This window comes from Cebidichthys violaceus, unplaced genomic scaffold (assembly GCF_023349555.1).
Source record: "Cebidichthys violaceus isolate CVI_PGR_0920_01 unplaced genomic scaffold, fCebVio1.0.p SCAF_14, whole genome shotgun sequence".
Lineage (NCBI taxonomy): Eukaryota > Metazoa > Chordata > Actinopteri > Perciformes > Stichaeidae > Cebidichthys > Cebidichthys violaceus.
In genome coordinates, this window is record NW_027176307.1 from 14,436,698 (window position 1) to 14,458,746 (window position 22,049).

Consider the following 22,049-nt stretch of genomic DNA (forward strand, 5'->3'; position numbering starts at 1 on the left):
ACGTGACAGAGAGCAGCTTCACTCGTCAAAACACCTGCACTTAAAGTCAAAAGACGAACCGGATACGTTTAACCTTTTAGTCAAATAACTCAGCGTTGGAACCTCTTATAATCTGTTTTCCCCAGATTCCCTGTTTCTCTAACGTCATGCTGAAATCAGTTATGGTCCTTTCTTTTGTTCCTTAGATATAAACAATTGAACAATATGTCAAAGAGACCATCAAAAGACACAAATACAGTAAAAAAACTGTGTAATTGAATGAATGAAACCCACAACTGTCCTCCCTGGTTCACAGAAATTGATTTCATTTCGGAGGTGTGTGTAGCTATACCAAACTTTTTTTTTACAGTACGCGAGGCATCAAAAGTTACTTTACAGCTTCTTTCCCGTTAAAGAGTTTCAACAGTGAGCGGTGAGGTCACACCAATTAAACCGCAGCCTCTGCAAGTTATTAAAATACTGCCAACTGCACAGGGGAGCAGAGAAATGAAGTTTCTCTCCACCCGAGAGATCACATGTATTTAATGTTAATATATATATATATACATATATATATAATATATATATATATATATATATATATATGTATAGAGGGAGAGAGAGAGAGAGACCAAACTGTTGGTGAACCACCATGTAAACTGAGCTTTTACATCCTGTTCTCCAGCTTTTTATGTTAATGGTAACTAACTTCATCAAGGTTTGTTTATTTGTTTAAATCAGGAGATCGGTGTTTCACCGCTGCGTGGTGGTTTCATGGTTGTGGCTTATTGCCTAGTTTGAACCCTTTCTGTTGAATTATTGCCGTCACCCTGATCAAGCAAAAAGGTAAAGAAAGAGTTCCTTTCATAATGCTGTCAGACCCTTATAATAGAAATCCATAGAATAGTAATAACAATAAAGAGTGTCCAGGCTGTAAAATATCAAAGTTCCCCTTTAAGTTAATCTGCTTAGTGAAGGTCATCCTGACAGATAAGAGAGGCTGTTGTTTTTCTGGCAAAGACACATTCAGTAAACAAACCGCAATGGGGATGTTGAATATTGGCAGAGAACATCAGCGGTTGGCAGCTTCTTTTTTAAAACCATCTTCAAAAACCTCATATCAGTGAAAAAACCTCGGCGTGATCTGTTTCATTGAAGCGGGGGGGTGGGGGGTGGGGGGCGGTGGGGGGGGACATTCGGGACGGACAGCTGTGCCGTCGTCTTCCAGCTGCAGTCGGGAAGATAAAAGAGCGGAGAGGAAATACAAACTGTTTACTCGCAACAAAACGGCTCCACTTCCTGTCTACAGACTCGAATATAGGTTCGGATCAACGTGATTGACGGAAGAATCCAAAGCAATAAACACGCTCATATTTTCACTTAAACCCATTTAACTGATTTTCTCATTTTAAAGCATATAATGAAGCCGCTATCTTAATTATACTGCTTGAGAGTTAAATTATAGGGTGTTCAGAAACCTTTTTATCATTTATTATACGTGATGAGAAAGAGGAGGATCATCCGATTTGAATTAATGCTGCAAGATATCAGACAGACAAGTGATACTTTCCAACTGCTTCCCTCTGAAGAAGTGTTTTTTTTTTTTTTTTTTTTACACAGAAGCTGGCGCCTGAGTAGAAACAGTAGGTCAAACGCTATTTCTTGCAGACGTTTGTTGGCACAATTTCCTCAGGAGTCCCAGTTGTTGTGGAGGAGTCTGCGTGTTACATAACGACGCTGGTGCAGAGTGAATCCACGGAGCGTTAACGTGATCCACGTCTCTGCAGATGTTCAGGCTCGGCAAAAAGAGACAAATGCACTCCAATTGTAAAGGCGCGTGAATAATTAACTGACGAGCAATTTAGAAATCAGTTTAGTCAAAAAAATCAACCAGGAGAAATTTACTAAACTGATTTCTCTACAGCTACAAGAAACGGTTTCTTTTATCAGCGATTAATCTGCTAATTATTCATTTGATCAGATGATTATTCGTTTATAAAAATGTCACTCAGCTGTGAAGAACAGATATTCAATTTAGAATATCACACACTAGAGCTGCTTTTGACAATATGGCACGATACATTATTTAAAGAATTCATTTATAATCACACGTTGTTGTAGATTAATTTTGTGATTAATTAATTGACTCATCAACTACTGAAGATTTTCCACTTATTCACTGATCAAAAGCTGAACGCATGACTGTAACTACATGATTATCCAAAATTAAGATAGGCAATGTTTTATGTTAAATACAGAACAAGACAAAAACCAAGGTTACCTTTGACGTTAGCTACATGCTAACGTGCTCACAATGACGATGCTAACGTGCTGCTAGGTAGCAGGTATACGTTTACCAAAGGTTACCATCTTAGTTTAGCGTGTTGGCATGCTAACGTTTGCTAGTTAGCATTAGATTTAGGGTTACAAAGGACACACACAGTACCGCGGACGCTGATGTGGAACGTCATTACTTTTTTACTTTTTTTGGCCAGAGCGTCCCCGGCCCTCCAATCGATATCACTGTTAGCGTGAATTGGGGATGCGCCTTGCTAAAAAAAAAAAGCTAGCTAGCTAGTGATAGCTGCTAATGGTAGCTGGCTCTGTCGGGCTTTGCTCTCCACCCTCTCGCCCCAAATATGGTCACTTCTGAATCCAAAAAAAACAAGATGTCGACGGTCAAAATGCCAAAACTCAATGCTTCGAAAACTGCAATCCACAAACCAATAGGTGATGTGACTACTTCCACTTCTTATATACTATGGTATTTATGGTTGTAATCCAAATTATTAGAATGTTAAAGTTTGGCCTGATGATGGCGCCAGAGGAAAAGACATCAGTTTGGATTTATCCTCTGGAAACAATGAATATCTGCACAAAGAATTCTGACAATCATGATGATAAATTTGACTTTCTGGCGGCGCTAGAAGAAAAGTCAGGCTGTGATCAAAGTAATTCATCCTTAAATCCATCCCATCGATGTCAAAACATTTAATTCAAAATAAAAAAAATGTCAACCTCTCGAGATTATGATGCACGAAAGACAAAATGGTTTAAAAAAAACCGATTCAAAAGGTAAAGGAACTGTTTCTCTACTCTGTGTGTGTGTGTATTTATTTCCTGCCGCAGTACTGTGTACACAGTGAGCAGCATCACACTATTAATTATACATCACACACATCCTATATTTACGGTCGTTTGTCGCTCGCTGACCGTCTGTGAGCATCTTGGAAGGTAAAAAGAGACGGAGAAATGTGTCTTCACGTCTCCACGCACGACAAAAGGAAACCCATCTGGAGGAGAGGGCAGAGCCGATAGCGTGGCGGTCCGACACGTTGCCGTGGCAACGCGGCGATGGTGGGATGTAGCAGGAGGGAGGGCGAGAGGGAGGAAAAGAAGAGGAGGGGCGGGGGTTTGATATCGTGCATCTGGCTGCTGATGAAGAAGAAGAAGATGTTTCTTTTTAGGTTCAACGAGAAGAAAAAATGTGAAAAATGTAACGGCAGGAAGGAGAGGTTTGGATGATTTCTGTCACTATTTCCTGTAAATGTGGACGTTTCTATAGAAATAACTGTTATTTTTATGCTAGAGGATGAAGCTCAAGATGCCGTTTTTTACAGACGCTGACATCAAAAAACGTGCGTTTTATCTGCAATGATGGAGTGACTGAATTGAGAGAGGAGAGATAAGGGGGAAGGGGAGGATGATGATGTTGTTGAAGAGTGAGAGAGGGGGAGGGTAAAGAAAACAAAAGTAAAAGGGGTGGAGAGGCCAGAGGGGAGGAGGAGGAGGAGGAGGAGGAGGAGGAGGAGGAGGAGGAGAGTGAACCACTCTATGACAATAAGGTGACATTTTCTTTCCAGAGTCCAGTTCCTTTCTTTTTTACTCTCCTACCTAACACTTAGATGGAGGTCTTAAAATAAAAAAGGTCAAGATGTCCGATGAAAGGGCATTACTAAATATAACAGGAAAGGTGTTAATTAAAGAATAATCTTCTCACACTCACAGGGAGCGTGAACGTCTGTGACAAACGTCATCATGGAAATCCATCCAGTGACAGTCGAGACGTTTGTGTGCCAAACATCTCACGATTAAAGTTTTCCTAATTGTTGCTAAAAGCTGAGGACGCCAAACCAAACAGATTTTAGTACAACAATAAGAAAGATTAAGATTAAGGAGTCTCTGCTTAAGATTGATCCCAAAACATTCCAGCAGGTGAAGTAGAACTATACAGATTTTAAATTTTGGGGGAAAAAAGAGCACCTGTTTTAGAAGTCTTTAGACTTTTCAGTAAAAAGAGATCCAATCAAATTAGACCTGAGGACAATTTAGACCCGATCCAGAGTGCAGCCGACCCTGACAGACCCAAATAGCAAACCATGCCTGGCAGCAGCAAGATTCTCGAGAAGAGCAGCGAACACTGTTTTTCCTGCACCTCACCTCAAAAAAATGTCGTCTTTAATAATGCAACAGAGCTGACAAAACATACTCATCCCCAGCAAAGAACAACAGATCCGAACCAGACTCAATTCGATTTTTCATTTGGACCTGGCTGGACTCCTGGTTGAGTCCTGTGAGGACTTCTAATGCATTTATGTAACTGTGATGGCATCAGCCTTTCACATTACAGCGATGACTGACTCGAAGCAGCTACTTGATTTGGCTTTAATTATCTAATTAAGCTTGAGCCTCGTTATCCTCCTGTCTGCAAAAAGCACAGGGAAACAATTTCTATTATCAGCCAACACGTTCTCACTCCCAACTCCCCACATACGGACTCTTGGTCAGGACCCCTTGGTGTCACTTTCTAACGCACTGCGTCATTTATTAACATGCAGGGAGGGTCGAATAGGCTTCAATATGTGGACAACGCTGGCAAAGTCAGACAGAACTACTTGGTTAGGAGGACAAGATAATGGTTTGGGTTACAATAAATATGTTTTGCGTAACTTAAGTTATGTACATTGAGAATGTTGCGCATGTTGTTTGCATTACATAAGTTATGTACATTAGTTAGAATGTTGCGCATGTTTTTTGCGTTACGTAAGTTATGTACATTAGTTAGAATGTTGCGCATGTTTTTTGCGTTACGTAAGTTATGTACATTAGTTAAGAATGTTGCGCATGTTTTTTGCGCAACGGAAGTTATGTACATTAGTTGAGAATGTTGCGCATGTTTTTTGCGTTACCTAAGTTATGTACATTAGTTTGAATGTTGCGCATGTTTTTTGCATTACGTAAGTTATGTACATTAGTTAAGAATGTTGCGCATGTTTTTTGCATTACGCAAGTTATGTACATTAGTTAGAATGTTGCGCATGTTTTTTGCATAACTTAAGTTATGTACATAATTAAGAATGTTGCGCATGTTTTCAGCGTAACGTAAGTTATGTACATTAGTTAAGAATGTTGCGCATGTTTTTTGCGTTACGTAAGTTATGTACATTAGTTAAGAATGTTGCGCATGTTTTTTGCATAACATAAGTTCTGTACATTAGTTAAGAATGTTGCGCATGTTTTTTGCGTAATGTAAGTTATGTACATTAGTTTAAAATGTTGCGCATGTGTTTTGCATGACTTAAGTTATGTACATTAGTTAAAAATGTTGCGCATGTGTTTTGCATAACTTAAGTTATGTACATTAGTTAAAAATGTTGCGCATGTGTTTTGCATGTCTTAAGTTATGTACATTACTTAAAAATGTTGCGCATGTGTTTTTCGCGTTATGTAAGTTATGTGCATAATTAAGAATGTTGCGTATGTTTTATGTTTTTTACGTAACGTTCATGAACAACATCCCAGATGCAGATCAGCATCAAAATCTAACCTAGTGCCTAGAGAAGTGTAAGAATCATCTTTATTCAGACTAATAAAAGCTTTACAAGCAGGTGACTCACATGAAGCTTCAGTGTTGGGTCTGCTGGTTGTCAGAGATTCATTACTGAGTGGCAGGTTGCTGGTCTGAGGTCGGCTGGTGTCAGGCTGTGACAGATCACCTTAACGAGGCGACTCGCATCTCTGACCTCAGACACGAGACGTCTACACGCCGTGTATACTGCGCTTGTATGGTCACAGTCACAGAAACACTGCAAACATAATCAATACGTTTAAAAATAGATGTCAAAGCTAAAAAAAGATTTGGACGAAAAGAAAATGTATTGATTGACAGTTTTTTTTATTATTCTAATTAGCATTCTGGAAGAACGGTAAAAGCGGCAATATTAAAAATGGCAACAACATTTTCTTAAACATTACTTTGATGATTTTTTTTTCGAGAAGAACAACCCAAAAGATGGTTTTGCAGACTTGAACCTGTAATCCTTCTGTAACATTGTAATCCTGGAGGATTACGACTGGATGGGTTTGAATCCCGTACCGCTCGCCGCCTCACCTCCCGTGATTCCACAGACTCTTTCATATAATCTCTTGTATGCCGGCGTAAAGAAATTTAATTGGAGCGTGGTGCTATTCACACAACTGGGGAAATGGAGCATGTGCTGCGTGTTCCGTGTCTGAGAGGAACGAGCACACGGAGCACATTAAGAGGGTCAGCGTACGAACGCAGAGCTCTGCTGAGTCGTCGGCTAACAATTCTCAATTAGTCCCTCGTTGACCATTAGTATTTAGTATATATTATATATTTACATAGTATAAAGGCCTCAACACTAACTTGTAAAAGTGGTTGCCAGTTCAGCTTTTGGTTGGCGAGCTTATGTTTTGAGTAATTAAGATACTAAGATCTCTTGTTTTAGAAGCATTCTCATGATGTGGTGACCAAACGTCTTGACTGAGATCTTCGTGATTAAAAAAAACTAAACTTCCCAAAGGATGAATCCTAACGTTTTGAGTTTTGGTGACTTCCTGTTCCTTTCTGCAGCTCCGCAATCAAACTTAACATCTAGATGAATCAAGATTCATCAAGCTGATGGCCATGAAATTTACCAAGAACTCCCCAGAGGATTAACCTTTACCATTTCCAAGAGCTTTCCTCACTCACACTGAAATGTCAACTATTGTGCAGAACATATAATACTATCTAACGGCCATCTCCACTCGCCATCGTGCCGATAATCCCTCTCATAGCTATTGCAACGTTCCCGAACAAATGGAATGACAATTGGAGCGTCATTGTAGTTGAGAGCAGAATTGATGGTATGTTGCAGATACTGAGGCGTGTTGTGAGAGTTTAACTAAAGTTTGAATCAAACGCGTGAACGATAACGTCCACAGAGCTTTGCTGCATTGTTTTCCACTTCTCCCTCTCCCACATTGTTCCAGCCTGCCTCTTGACGATTGACACAAAAATAGGAACAACAACAACAAACAAACAACCAGCAGGGATCCAGATGACTGTATCTGTCTGCTGCGATCCGTGCAGCACACTGCGCTACACATTTTGGATCCCCGGGCAATGTGGCCTACATGATTTTTTACTCGACACTAACGCCGTCAGGGTTGCCATGACAAAGAGTAAATCACAATTGAGGCAGACGGTAGCAGCAATAACATGGAGGACGAGACAAAAGAAAGGCAAGCAGATGACTCAACACAGGCAGAGCTGGAAGAGGAATGGAGAAGGAAAACATTTTTACATTGTAAGAAAAAGGGGCGATTCAACAATGTCGTAACATCTAACTTTAGGATGTTGAAGTCTGTTTTTCACTTCTTGAGGATGAATATTATTGTCAAGCTCAGTTTGGATTTGATTATTAAATATTACTTCAAGGCAACTAGTCTGGATTTGTCACCGTTACAGATTCAATCTATTGTTTAGCTGAAGTGTGGACTGAATGATTGTCACACTGAAAATGACAAATAATTCTTATTTCCTTTAAACAAGACCAGGTTGAAACCTCGTATATGGCTGGACCGAGTTTGGCCAATGTGTTGGGTAATTGTGGCCAAATTGTTCCAGGGAGAGTCAGCGGTGGGGTCTACAGTGTGAGTACCTGGATCTGAAATGTACATCGATGGTCCCGGTAGTATCTGTTTGAATATCTCTTTGTGTCCTGAGGAAGAAGAAGAGTCAGGCCCGGTTCTACGAGGATGCAAACGCATGCATTGCACCCTCAGTTAAAATTCGAATAGTAAACGACAAGTGAAAGCAACCCAATGTTTGTTTTCAAAAGGAGTAATGAGTAAAAAGTAACTTATTACACTTCCTGAGAAGCTTGATTATGAACACACCAGCAGTTGGGAAGCCAGACGGAAACTTATATTCATAGAGAAACTGAAAACGTGTCTTTTTCTACCGCTTTAAACTTTACAGCTGATTTCTTCTCCGCTCTGATCTCCAACACACGTCTGCTCTCTGGACATGAGCATCAAACTGTGTCAACACCCGACAGACAAGTAAAGGATTGAAACACTCATACGGGAGAATATGAAGTTATACAGAAGAAAACTGGAGCAAAAAATGGACCAATGGCGGCCGGTTTGCAGCCAAAAAAAGAGTGTTGCCGCGTAATATTCTACTGTTGATTGTCACATTGCTGTCGGTTCATGCGGACATCAGATAATCCAGCGACGGGCACAATGAAGCATCTCTGGAAACAAAAGAGAAACGAGGGCAGCAGCAGCAGCAGCAGCAGCAGCAGCAGATATGAAGCTGCTGATGCACACAGATGTTAACTGAGCGACGTGTTCAGCGTAAATCGACCGTCAAACTACATCAAACCCTCATGCAGAAGAATCGCCGTCCACCGCCCTGCAGGTGGGTCTGACTCAGCTGCTTTCCAACACTTCCTGGTCTTTCAGATTCGTAACCCGACCTGCTGAGACCGACGTGACTCACTGTGGCTGTTTAGCAGCATTGAGACCTCAGTGTGTGTGTGTGTGTGTGTGTGTGTGTGTGCTTAGCGCGACTATTCCCACACACTGTAAACGTTGATTGTGTTTATTTATTTATATGTTAATTTTACAAGGTTGAAACAGATACACGTTGTTACTTAGGGAGAAATAATGCAACATACTGAATGTAATGTTCATATTTTATTTGCAGCCTCCATCCCTGGTTCGGCTTTTCTATCCAGGTTAAATCCAAATATATATATATATATATATATATATTGTATATTAATATGTGTGTGGGTGTAACTGCCCCTGGTGTCAGAGGTTTGCTGGTGTCTTTTTTCTCAGTTGTTTGATGTCGTGGCCGTAGTTCTACACGTCCTATATATATATTTTTTATCTATCTTTATGTGTTTGAATCCTAGCTGTAATGTAAAACGATGACACCTCTATTTTTATTTATAGATTTCCAACAAATCCCATGAAACCAACAATGTGCAAAATCATTTAAAAACACATCTGGTCATTGTAGTTTTTAGCAAACTTTACTCAAACAAGAGAAAATAATGCATTTGTAGGGGACTACTTTCAGTGGCGGATTAATCCATATCTGGAGTATTTGAGGCAGCAGGATTTGTTTTGTTGACAATAAAGAAAATAAATCTAATTACAACCTTTAAATGACTTTTCACGTCCGGGTGAAAATAAGTTTGAATTCATTGCCACGTCCTTGATGATTTTTGTATCGTGTTTTGCGCATTTCATTTTGTCAAATCAAATCAAATCAGATTACGCTTCTTCTTTCCATTTTCTGCATCGAATGACGAGCAGCCATTTGTGTGAGCAGCAGTTTGCACAGTTGGGAATGACTCAGGGCTCGGCTAATAGCCGCCATTAATAATTCAGGCTCTAATGTGCGTCTGGAGAGCCGTCAGAAGTGTGTTATATGTGGACTCTTCACGCTGATGCACTTGCTTGCGTCTACAGTTTGTTCCCTCTATCCGCAAACATTTTTCTCCCAACATAACGCCTTTTAACTGCCGACACTGCAGATAACTAGTGGAGGAGGTGAGGAAAGGTATCACCGGTTATGTAGAAATACCACATTTATTTACATCTTACCGGAACATAAGTAGAAAACAAATAAGAATAAAGTATATTATACTGATTTACATAAAGTTATGTTTCCACAATTTAATATAAAAAAAGGAAAGCTAAATATGATGAGATATCTTTACTGTTAAACCTACACGATCATAAACAAGTTAATTGCCGGTCCAATTTATAATTTAAAAAATAAATATATTAGGATGCTAATCATAGACTGTATATAAGAAATGGACGTTATGAAGACTCGAGTTTGGTGATTTTGCTGTCGCCATCTTGGCTTTATTGAGACCTGTCAATACACAGTAAGCCCCGCCCCTAAAGCATCCCCTGCTTTATGGTCTGTTTGACTCTAAATGTTCCATAATGTACTAAATGAACATCATGCTGTATTGAAGAAGACTGTAAACTAGAGATTGAGACCATAAACTCATGTTTACAATGTTTACTGAGGGAATAAATCAAGAGAGAAGTAGAGTCATTTTAGACTAGACTTCTATACAACCAGAGGAGTCGCCCCCTGCTGGACACTAGAGAGAATGCAGGTTTTAAGACATTTTAAGACTGTTGCCGCCTGGTTCTAATGGAAGCAATTTGAAATAAGTTATCATTATGAAGAAGGGATGTTAATAATGAATCCACCGTTAACCAACGGTAAGGTTTGTGGTTAAGTCAGTCAGGCAGACACACAGCTGACAATCTTGCAGCTAAGCTAATTGGTGAGGCGGAGGCCGGCTGCACGTTTCCACGACAATGCCTGTTTAGCTCAGACACTGCAGCTGGGCGATAAATGATGCATTTGACCTGTTTGTGGGTCCTTTGTAGTCGGCTCGTTAGCACTTCAACCACTGCAGCCCTGCATGCAGAGCAGCAATGTTGACGGAGAACGGTTAATGATTAGGTTAATGAGGGTCAGCTATCTAAAAAAAAAATAAAAAATGTAATTAGCATGAATAGCACATGAAGCAGAGGTTGATTGCACAATGTAATGGCTGCAGAACAATGACACTATCAGTGATTAGACTGATTCTCAGTTAGCTTTGCTTTCACGAGTCGCAATTCTGCCCGCCGCCGGGTACGACCTCCTGATCTCTGAAGGAGGGCTCCATTTATGACGCACAAGAAATGCGGCAACCAGTGCGCAACCAAAACAGGAAGAGGAAAGCGCTTTTGTTTTTGTAGCTAGCGGTAGCTAGCGGTTGCTAACCCCCAGTCAAAATGCAGCGTTGCCAACTCTTTTAACTAGCTATTTTAACATTTTTCTTTCTGTTTCCCTGATGGGGAAATCAGGAAATGTATCGATAGTAGTCGACTACGAGAAAGCGCTCCAGTTTGTCTTTGCGACGTCAACAGTAATGCCACTTGGAAAAGTTGCACGTTGCCACTTTAGAGATAAAATACTAAATGGACGTTGAAACAACAACAGCATCTGAATTATATTCACCGTCTTTTACCCTCAGGGTTGACATGTCCTGCTCTTATTCTCGTCAGCTTTAACACAGAAATAGAGGACGGAACTTTGAAATGCAACTTTTGCCAATTTGGCATCATTCACAAGCACATGGGTCCACGCTGCGTCTCACTCAAAACGTCCCTCTAGAAACACTTCCCCTCAGAATTTCACGTTGACTAATGCAGCCCGGCACAAATTGGCAGATGATTCACAAAGATGTTGAAAAAGCAATAACACACATTCACATACACACACACACACACACACACATACACACACACACACACACACACACACACACACACACACACACACACACACACACACGCACAAGCCAGGCAAGATATTTCCTCCCAGGTTTGGCTGGTTACCAGAGGACAGCTGCACACTTCCCTCCTGTAACTCATTTCAATAATGACGTTAAAGTTGTCCCGTCGGCTGAGAGGACTGATGCGTTTTCGTGTCGTGAGAAATCCCCAAAACACACTTACAAGTCCAACGAGGACTGTCACAACTCATGTATCTGCTCTCTATATGCCACATGAGAGACACTGGACTCTCATTAGAGGATGAAGAAACCCAAACTGGCAACCACTACAAAAAAAACAAAAAAAACCCACTTTTTTTTTTTGCATCATCACCTGCCAAACGAACCTTGAAAAACACCACCCAGCAGCACTCGTGTGTAATCGAAATGGAAATGTCATTATTCCTCTAAACCAGCTCACGGCTTTAACGCGGTGCTTGACTTGTTCTTAAGTGGAACATTTTGACTGCAGAGTGGATGCTGGAGGTTTGCTCTGCCGACGCCAGAAAATGAAAACTTTAAAGTCAAGAAAGGCCGAAGAGGCCCCCCCCCCCCCCCCCCCCTTGGCTCTGACAGGAAACACAGACTGGCTTTGTTGAGGGACGAGACTGAGGATTTTTGGATTTTAAACTGACCAACCCACCCGCGTCATTATTAGAAGCTCAGAGCAACTGACGCTGTATGAACAGCAAATGGACTTTGAATGCATTTGTATAGAGGCTTTCTAGTCTTTCACTCAAAGAGCTTTGCACTACGTGTCATCATTCACACACACACACACACACACACACACATTCACACACACACACCCATTCACACACACGTTCACACACACACACACGTTCATACACGGATGGCAATTTGGGGTTAAGTGTCTTGCCCAAGGACACATCGACACGGACTGGAGGATCTCAGGACTAGAAGACGACCCGCTCTACCTCTGAGCCACAGCTGGTCGTGTGGATGGATGGGTCAAACCAACAGGACTTTCACCCGGGAGACCGCTGTTCGTGTCCCCTGTGGCGCTACAATTCAACGTTGACCGAGGGCTGGGAGGCGGGGTTAAAGGCGGGGTTAAAATGAAGTTTAGACAACTACTTGGAAACTCTCATAGTCACGGTTAAAGAAAAGGTTTGGGGTGCAAACCACAGTCTCCAGTATTAAAGTCCGTCACTTCTCACACCCACCCACTAAACCAATCATAACACCACCACCACCACCACCACCAGCGCTTCAGACAGCTGAGCGTCTTACCTGCAGCCCCTCGATGGCCAGCCGCAGCATGCTGGGAGTCAGTTTGGACGCCTGCTTGAAGGTGAAGTTGCTCCAGTCGATGATGAGGATGAAGCCGTTGACCTGCAGCTCTGGATCTTCGATCATCGACTCCAACGACAGCAGGATCGCCCTCAGTATGTCCACGAATGTGTACCTGAGAAAAGAAGAAACGGCTTGATAAATGGTTTTTACTATTTAAAATATTTGGCTCTGTTGGTGAAAATGCATGTGTTGCATGAGGAAACGTTACACTATTACATAGATTGTCCAACAGAAAGTTGCTGAGTCAGATTTTTCTGACTCTACTTTAGTCAAAATTGAAAAACAAATAATCTGTACCTATATCTGTTGCAAGATTGTTTATGTTGTGTGCGTAAGTTATGTCAGCCAACATATTGTAATCTGATTGTTCATACCCTCAAATATCAGCCTCAGAAATAGAAAATGTAATATATTTGGACTTTTAGACTTTTAGTTGGACAAAACAAACATCATCAAGACGCCAACTGGGACTGGGAGAAGGTATGAAGAGCAGTTTTTGACTTTTAATGGACGATCTATTTATCAAAGGTTATTCAGTTGTTTATTAATTGCAACTCTTGACAAAGATCATAAATTGTTTTCATGTCACAGATGATACAAAAAAGAGCTAAAAACAATCTTTTAGAAAGATCTTGTCCGATGTTTCTGATTTGAATTATGATTTGACAAAAAAAAGGCTCAAAATCTCTATGAATTCTGGTAACACACACACACACACACACACACACACACACACACACACACACACACACACACACACACACACACTAACAATGTGTGATTCCTTTTTGAAGCCAAATGGAGTCATGTCCCTGTTTCTACGTCTAACCTGAGCTCACTGTGACCCAGTGCCTGCAGACGGATGAGTCTTAAGAGACAGAAGACTATCAGCAGAGGACTATTTGCTCCCGGTGGTCCTGTCGACACAACATTGTGGTTTTCCAAACTGTTCTTGACAGTTTCCCCGTCCCTGTACACAAAACCAATATTGCATTTCTCTTGGTATTTTCGGCACATCGCCCACCTTTAGTTACCGGTACCTTGGCACCTCAGACACTTCCACCAGACTAACCACTTCCCTCATCAGTCACTCGCTTCCTCTGTTCCTCTGTCGGCTCTTTTTCACACCTGTAACGGGTGTTTTATTGGCAGAATGTCTTTGTCTGAATTGGACAATAGGTGTCGTATGTCGTTTTGATATTATAACACCCTTCGAAGCAAATTTTCTCATTTGGGATTTCGGGGTTGGAGAAGTGAAAATTGCTTTGACTTTTCCCAGGTTTGGTGCGGAAGAACTTCACTGTCCTGCACAGAGCCCTGACCTCAACCCCCATTCAACACCTTTAGGATGAACTAGAACCAGACCTGATCAAACCCAACATCAGTGTTGGACTTCACTAACGCTCTGCAGCCAGGTCCTAAAACTCTGGTGGGACAACTGAAATGTTTGGTGTCCACGTACTTGATGGCATTTTCATGTATTTTTCCACAACTGATTAGAGAAGAAAGACGAGTTGGTTTCCTGTCGTTTGCTCATTAACGATCGTTTTGTGGTGCTGAATGGACAGCTCCACAGACCAGACTCCACTTAATTATAGTGGATTTTAAAACACAGACTCTTTTCTGCCCTTTATGGGTTTCTCTTTATGCGTCTGATCAGATAACACAGACTTTACAGCCCCATCACCACCAGCACTCTGCCTCTGTATTACCTGCTCTGGTCCCAGTTGGCTGCGAACAGGACCAGTATTTTCCTGCCGTATCTGTCCAGATTGGACAGCACGCCGGGGAAGCCGTCCTTCAGGGCCTGCTTGATGCCCGGGTCCGTTGCTTTCAGGTTCTTGAACATGTCCAGGTTCTGCTGCCGGTACTCGAAATACTGTGCCAGCAGCCGAAACGCCTCGAAGTGGTTGAACTTCCTCGCCCGGAGGAATCTGAGGATGAACGCGTCGTCTGTCCTGAGGAAACCGATGTCCGGCCGGGTGATGATCATGTCCCGGACCTCCTGGATGTCCTGGTGCAAAGTCTCCGGGTTTTCTTTCAGCTCCACCTTGGCCTTCTCCAGGGTCTCTGGAGAGAGGCCAGCCTGCAAGTGAGTCATCTTTAGCAACAGCTGTCCCTCCAAGGGGGACCACGGCTCACCGGCTTCCAGTGGAACAACAGAATCAATTGTTACCTCCAGCAACAGGGTGGTGGTTTTCTTTATGGTTCAGAAGCTGCCCTCAGATGGAGGCCTGCTGCTCTGTAGACGTAATCCACCCTGAACTGGCACAGACGCTGCTGCTATGATGCTCCTATGAAGCATTATCAACATATGGGCCGTTCACTTTTACGCACGGAAACATTTTCAATCCCACCGTGAAGAATTCAACTTTATTGTGATTTCCCCACCGCCGTGCGTATGCTGACTCCGGTCCTCCGGGCTTTCAGGCGGCACATCCAACCCGCTGATCCGGGCGGCCCGAGCTCACAGCCGACGCGCAGCCGCTTCCCTCCATGTCAAAGCCGCTCCTCTGTTTCTCTGGCTCTCTGTGACACGATGACGACGACAGCATCACCGTCTCCCCGGCGTCGCTCGCGGCGGCCAGGCAATGCGACACGAGCCTGCAGCACCTGCTATATCATCAGCATCATCATCAGCATTCCTCCGCCTTCACGACGCATCTCCATCCGCCGACCGACGGATGCTGCTGGTGCTGGTGGTGCCGACCGCTCCGTCACCGTCAATCGAGGCAGATTTGGCCGCTTGTTTCCGCGTCTGCATCCCCGTCTTAATCACCACTGCTTCTCACCAGCATCATCCACAACGTGGCTGTCAATTTAGATCTTAAAATTTATTAAAGACCCCCCAAAAAATGGTATCCAGTAGCACAGGTGTCCCGCGAGGTTCTGCCACCGGTTTCAGGTTTTTTTTTTTTTTTTTGGAAAGGGGTGGGGTGGACCTGGGTTGGGGGGGGTGGGGGGGGGATTACCGTCCCCGCTCCTCCTGCTGCTGCTGTTGCTGCCGCCGTCTGTTCGCCGGGAAAGTGACTGACAACAAGAGAGTCTGCGCTCCGGTCGGTGTATGGACGCCACCGGCGAGGGGGAAGGGAGGGGGAGGGGGAGGCGGGGGGGGTGGAGTGTTTGGATGAAAAGGCAACAGATATGAGAAGGGATGCAGAGAGAAAGAGAGGGCAAGGTGGCAGAAAGATGGAGAATATAGCTGTAGAGGCCAACAAAGAACTGAAAGTGGGGATGGATCAGGGATGGAGAAAGGAGGTGAAGGCTGGAGGGATTAGGGTGGGGGTGGACTCTGGGCTCTGGAGGCCTGAGGCAACATTTGGTGCCTCAATTTCACCATTTTCCTTCATTAGTTTTCCATATGTTTGCAGGTTTTTAGCCTCTGAATCACATATACTTTTATTTTCAACGGCATTCTATAGTTCTTGATTTTGGGTGTATTCATTGCTACCGTTCTGATATTTCAGCTCCAAGTAAAGAAATACGGACTAATTTAAAGCATAACAATGAAGACATCTTTCACTTGACACCCTTAAAGCAGCAAACACACATATGCTACATCTGTAATTAACTAAAGATGCAAACGTTTATGTCTCCTGTAAGCATTGATATGGTTACATTGTTACATTACTTGTTATGTTAAGATGTTACATTGTTGTGTTGTTGTGTTGTTGCGTTGTTACATTACATCATGAATATACATTATGTTGTCACGTTACGTTGTCATGTTATTAGCAGACCGCCTCAAGGTGTCACGCAGAGAGAACCAGGACATTCTGATGGAGCATTTCAAAATAAAAGCCCTTCAAATTCTCATTCATGAGAGAATTTGTCTAATTTCAGATTTGATTTTAGAGGAAATGGTGCATAGTTACAACATCATTTCACTTCATGTTGCAGACCATCTCAAGGTGTCACTCAGAGAGAACCAGGACATTCTGATGGAGCATTTCAAAATAAAAGCCCTTCAAAATCTCATTCATGAGCATTGTTACGTTGTCACGTTACGTTGGGAAATATGAAGCGTATTTATGAAAAGTCAACATTTAACATTCAACATATTAGCAGAAACGTTCAATGCCAACATGTTCTGTGCCAGCTGGGTTCAACATAGATGTCTAGATATCTTTTGACCTCCAGATAATACAGGATTGTTAATCTACGAGTTTGCTTCCCTCTTCCTGATCTTTATTCTTCCCTTCTCTGCCTTCTCAGATAATACATGTGTTGAACTTTTGTTGCAGAATCTTTTCTAACGATGTCTAACATCAACTTCCTCTGCAGGTGCACATTAAGCTTTTTTTTTTTCCTTTAGGATATACTCTCGGGGGTCCATGTCTGTCTCTGGGCCTGGGTGTTGTCTTTGCCTGATAGTAAAGTCTTCCTCTGGAGGGAGATGGAGCGATAACGTGACAAAAGAACCTGTTCTTTTGTCACGTTATCGCTATGAGGGATTAAGTGAAAGAGGAGGGTCAAGTGTTGGTTGCAGCCTCAGATGGAAAGATGGAGGGACGAACCATCACCACCACCCTGGTGTGGCTCGGTGAGATCATAATGCATACAGTAAAAGAGGGATTACTTACTCAGAGGGTTTATTATAGCCGGTCAAATGAAACGCGGCAATGGATGAATGGATGGATGGATGGATGGATGGATGGAGGCGGGTGGGGGTGGCACCTGCTCAGTGGTGACCAGACAGCTGCACTTAAACATGCTGAATTAATGTCCATTGTATCCGCCTACTTATCTCCCATGGCTGAGTGGAGCGCTCCACACGGCCATGCAGCTCGGTTACCTCTGCTGTCTACTCAAACAATAACGTCAAACTTCAACACATTAAAAAAGAGGAAGAAAGACAAAAATAACAAGCAGAAATTGTTAGTACCGCAAAAAAAAAGTCAGCTTTGTTTAGAAAGTTGTGACTTTATTATTTCTTAACATTTTAGTTAAGAATGCAAAAGAACAAGAGGTTAGTTTTATGATGAAGAAAGCATTTTTTTATTTCCACACAAAGTAATGAAGCTTGTTATGATGCCGCTATTTTGCTTAGTCAGTTTTTACTCACTAAGATGAAATAAGATAACATAAGATAAAATAAAATAACATAAGATAAGATAACATAAGATAAGATAAGATGTAATAAGATAACATAAGATAAAATAAGATAAGATAACATAAGATATGATAACATAAGATAACATAAAATAAGATAACATAACATAAGATAACATAAAATAACATAAGATAACATAAAATAAGATAACATAAGATAATCCATTATTTGCGTATATTTGCCGGATTACATTATCAAAGCAGAGCGTGAATGTTGAATGTTGTGTTGTTGCCCGTACACAGTCTGTCTGAGGGTAAAGACCAGGGTTTGTGTAGTATGCTGTCAGTGGGGGAGGGGACGGGGCAAATCCTGAATGCAGGGGGGTAGAGGAGACGTAACGGGGTCCCAGGGGAGGAAGGAAGAGGAGGAGGAGGGGGTGGGGGTCGCAATAATTGCCCTCAGCTCTGTTGGGCCGGTGTTGGAGCTAATTGAATGCGTCGTGGACGTGCATCAGGAGTTACCTCTGGCATGGCTGTCGTTTGATGGAGAGCCTCTCTGATTTGTCTCTTCTAGTCTCTGAGGGCCGAAAGGCTGATTAACAGCCGACGACTGGACTTCAAGTTCACACGAGGACGTCAGGAGTCTGAGGAGCTGAGGAGCTGCAGATGGACATTAAAATGTGTTTTTGTCCCCCAAAATATATTTAATCTTACAACACAATATCAAAAGTGTAGCTAATAAACCGGTAACCGGGTGTTTATCCTTTAGTTTCCAGTCAGATGTGTAACTTCTTCTAACTGTTGAAGTAAATAAAATTTAGAATTAACACTCAAAACATGACTGAAAACAAACAAACATAAAGAATCAGTAGTTTAATCTTTTCTAATGTACCGATGTGGAGCCTTTACCAGCACGAGACGGACCAAAGGAGGAGAGGACGCACCGTGCGCAGCTCCTTCTTCTTCTCTTGCTCTTTAAAGTGTAGATTCAATCACACGTCACCTGACTGTGGACGGAGCAAAGAGAACAGTTAGAACGTGCAGACCGGAACCTGAGACCTTCATCTGAGGCACCACGACGCCCTCTGCTGGTCAGTGTGACGTAAACTACTAGATATCGCCAAGAAACTTCAGTTGACTACTAACAATAAAACACTATGTTTGTTTTGTATTACAGGTTTTCTAAAATAACAGTTTTAAATATGCAAATGATGCATTCTCTTGTCAGACGTGTGCTAATGTTCAGACATTCACAGAACATGAATCTGAACATTGGATAAAGTCAGGTTTAACATTCTTGTTTCATTTCTTTTATGAATCAGAAACGACAGCCATGAAAAAAGCATCTATTTCCTCCATGTTTTTATTAATAAATGTAGTATAAATGAGTGTGTGAACAAAGCCCTCAGTAGAAAGCTTCAGCACACAGAGAGGAATGAAGGTGTGAAGTTTGGTGGATGTCAGAACTCCTGAAGAGGAGATTTCTGGATCAGAGTGTGAGAAGAACTCCATTGATAGAACATTTAGAAGACTACATGTGAATAGGGTCAACAAATGAACTCGTAGATATCACCATGAAACTTCACCACTTCATCACTCACATTGAGACAATACGTTTTTGTATTGCACGTTTTCTGAATTATGTGTGAATATGCTAATGAGGCATTATGTAACGGTAACTTTTGGTGAATTTAGGAGAAATCTACAGACGTAAATAAACAAAGTAGTAAAACAAACACCTGAATGAGTGTTCTGGATGTTTTTCTGTCCACTGGTCTGAAAGAAGACATTCAGTGGACATAAAATAACCCAACATTTAGTTTGCCTGCAGCGTCTCGTCTTAAACCTTCTCTAAAGAGACAGCAGCACAAAGATCTTTTGGCGATCCTGAAACTGTTTGCTCCCTGGTTGTTTCCTCTTTGCACATAATCATTGAAGTGTAAGTTATTAGAAAACAATAATACAGTCATGTGTGAGCTGTAATGGTTGACTTAATACCCCAGAACGGGCAGGAAGTAAATATAGTTTAAACATTTTGCGTTTAACAGAGTTTAAGTTAAAAAATAAAATAAATAAAGTGCATAATGTTCACTTTGTATGACTGTATGGAGGAGAATAAAACAGCTTTAACTGTGTCCTCATAGGAATATTCATCGGTCTCCACTGACTCTCAAAGCACTGACAGTGTCGTCCACTAGAACGGCAACACTGCCTGTTGAGCAGCAGAGGGCAGCATTGATCCAGTTAATGAACCAGAACCTCTCCTGTGATTCCTTCCAGCGCCTTCCTCAGCCTTTACGTCCATCGACCACAGCTTTGAAATGTGTTTGTTTCTGTGATAAGTGTTAAGTGTAATGAAGCTGATGTTTCATAACATCTGTACGCAGCTTAGGTTGCAGCTGAACAAGAAAAACGTGTTAAAATAATGTGAAATTAAATGAAACAATTTCAACAGGGAAAAGAGGAATTGATACGTGAGGAACAGTCGGGGAAGACAAAGAATTTCTGCAAAAAAAGAAACCAAACTCCTTCCCTGTGCACCTCTGCTGAGCCCCAGATGCAGTGGTTGCTCCACTGGGGGTCGGACCACGAGGTCAGTACAGTGTTGATCAGGTGGAATAAAAGGGGTTGTAACCCCCCAGAGGGATCAAAGACACTGGTCAACATGCCACGCCCCTCTACCCCTCTCTTCCTGTACAAACCTCTCTGAGGGCAAACTCACTGACCCTTCAAACCGAGCAAGGAGGGAGGGAGAGAGGGGGTGAATAGAGAGGAAGGATGGATGGAGGGAGGAACAGAGAGATTCAGCATTAACAGTCAGCTCAGCCTCCTGGATTCCCCCCAGACATTTATTACTTGTTGCATCTCTTTGCATATGGCCGGGTAGTAGGACGACTGGATTTTGGGGGTTCATTGCTTTCTCTTATCACTTTCTACTGTTACTTGCTTTGATTAATTGATGTCCGTCGCGGCTCTAAACCAAGAAAATCGAACTGTTGTAGAAGCGGCCCTATTTTATCTAAGGACAGACTTGTCCAGGAAGACACACGTGTATTTTAAAGCTCATGAGACAGTTCCTAAAACCTGCATTCTCTCTAGTGTCCACCAGGGGGCGACTCCTCTGGTTGTATAGAAGTCTAGTCTAAAATGACTCTACTTCTCTCTTGATTTATTCCCTCAGTAAACATTGTAAACATGAGTTTATGGTCTCAATCTCTAGTTTACAGTCTTCTTCAATACAGCATGATGTTCATTTAGTACATTATGCTCCATTTAGAGTCAAACAGACCATAAAGCAGGGGATGATTTAGGGGCGGGGCTACACGCTGATTGACAGGTCTCTACCAGAGACGTATACAGCGTCTCTACCACCCATTTGTCGCCTATTACGTTCATCTGTCTGTGTCGTCAACTGCTAGCGATATCAATCTAAGCTAACGGAAACTTATTTTCAGGTGATTATTCATTAAACCTCTCCAACATGTCCCACGCAAAGACAAATCCCATTACGCTCTAGTAGAGTTGAGTCATTTTTATTTATTTTTTTCAATGGCCGCCATCTTTTGTGCCCATTCATAAATTTCCGCACCTCCACAATAATCGGAGCTTTGTGTTCTTGGACAATAGCTTTTACTCCAGTGGGAAAAGTACCAACTCCCCGTTTGTGGGTGAAATTTTAATTGGAAGCGGAGACTCGACCGTGCAGCCGGGACGTCAATAGCTGGCCTCCGTCCAACTCGTTCATACTGACAGTAGACACACACACGCACACACGCACACACGCACACACACACACACACACACACACACACACACACACACACACACACACACAACTAGTTTTTTAAAAACTCTCGAAGAAAGCAGCTCTCTAGAAAAGGTTAACTTTTTTGTGAATTTGTGAAGCCCTTTGTAACCCTGCTTTGGAAGGTGCAGTATGAATAAAAGTTATTATACTATTATATTACACTTATAATAATATATAATGATTGTTTGTATTGTATTATTATATCAATAACAACACAAACAACTACTCTCTATAAT

General features: G+C 42.1%; 1 protein-coding gene across 1 annotated transcript in view; it reads right to left on the reverse strand.

Annotated features, from left to right (window-relative positions):
• The window catches only part of LOC137871289 (clavesin-2), a 20,871-nt gene extending 4,831 nt beyond the window's left edge, over positions 1–16,040 (reverse strand). Inside the window, exons 1-2 of the mRNA XM_068709052.1 lie at positions 14,666–16,040; positions 12,891–13,065 (exon numbers count right to left, since the gene is read on the reverse strand). Coding sequence (XP_068565153.1) covers positions 12,891–13,065; positions 14,666–15,054 — 564 coding nt within the window. The 5' untranslated portion in view covers positions 15,055–16,040. The remainder of the gene's footprint in view (positions 1–12,890; positions 13,066–14,665) is intronic.
• Between the last annotated feature and the right edge of the window lie 6,009 nt (positions 16,041–22,049).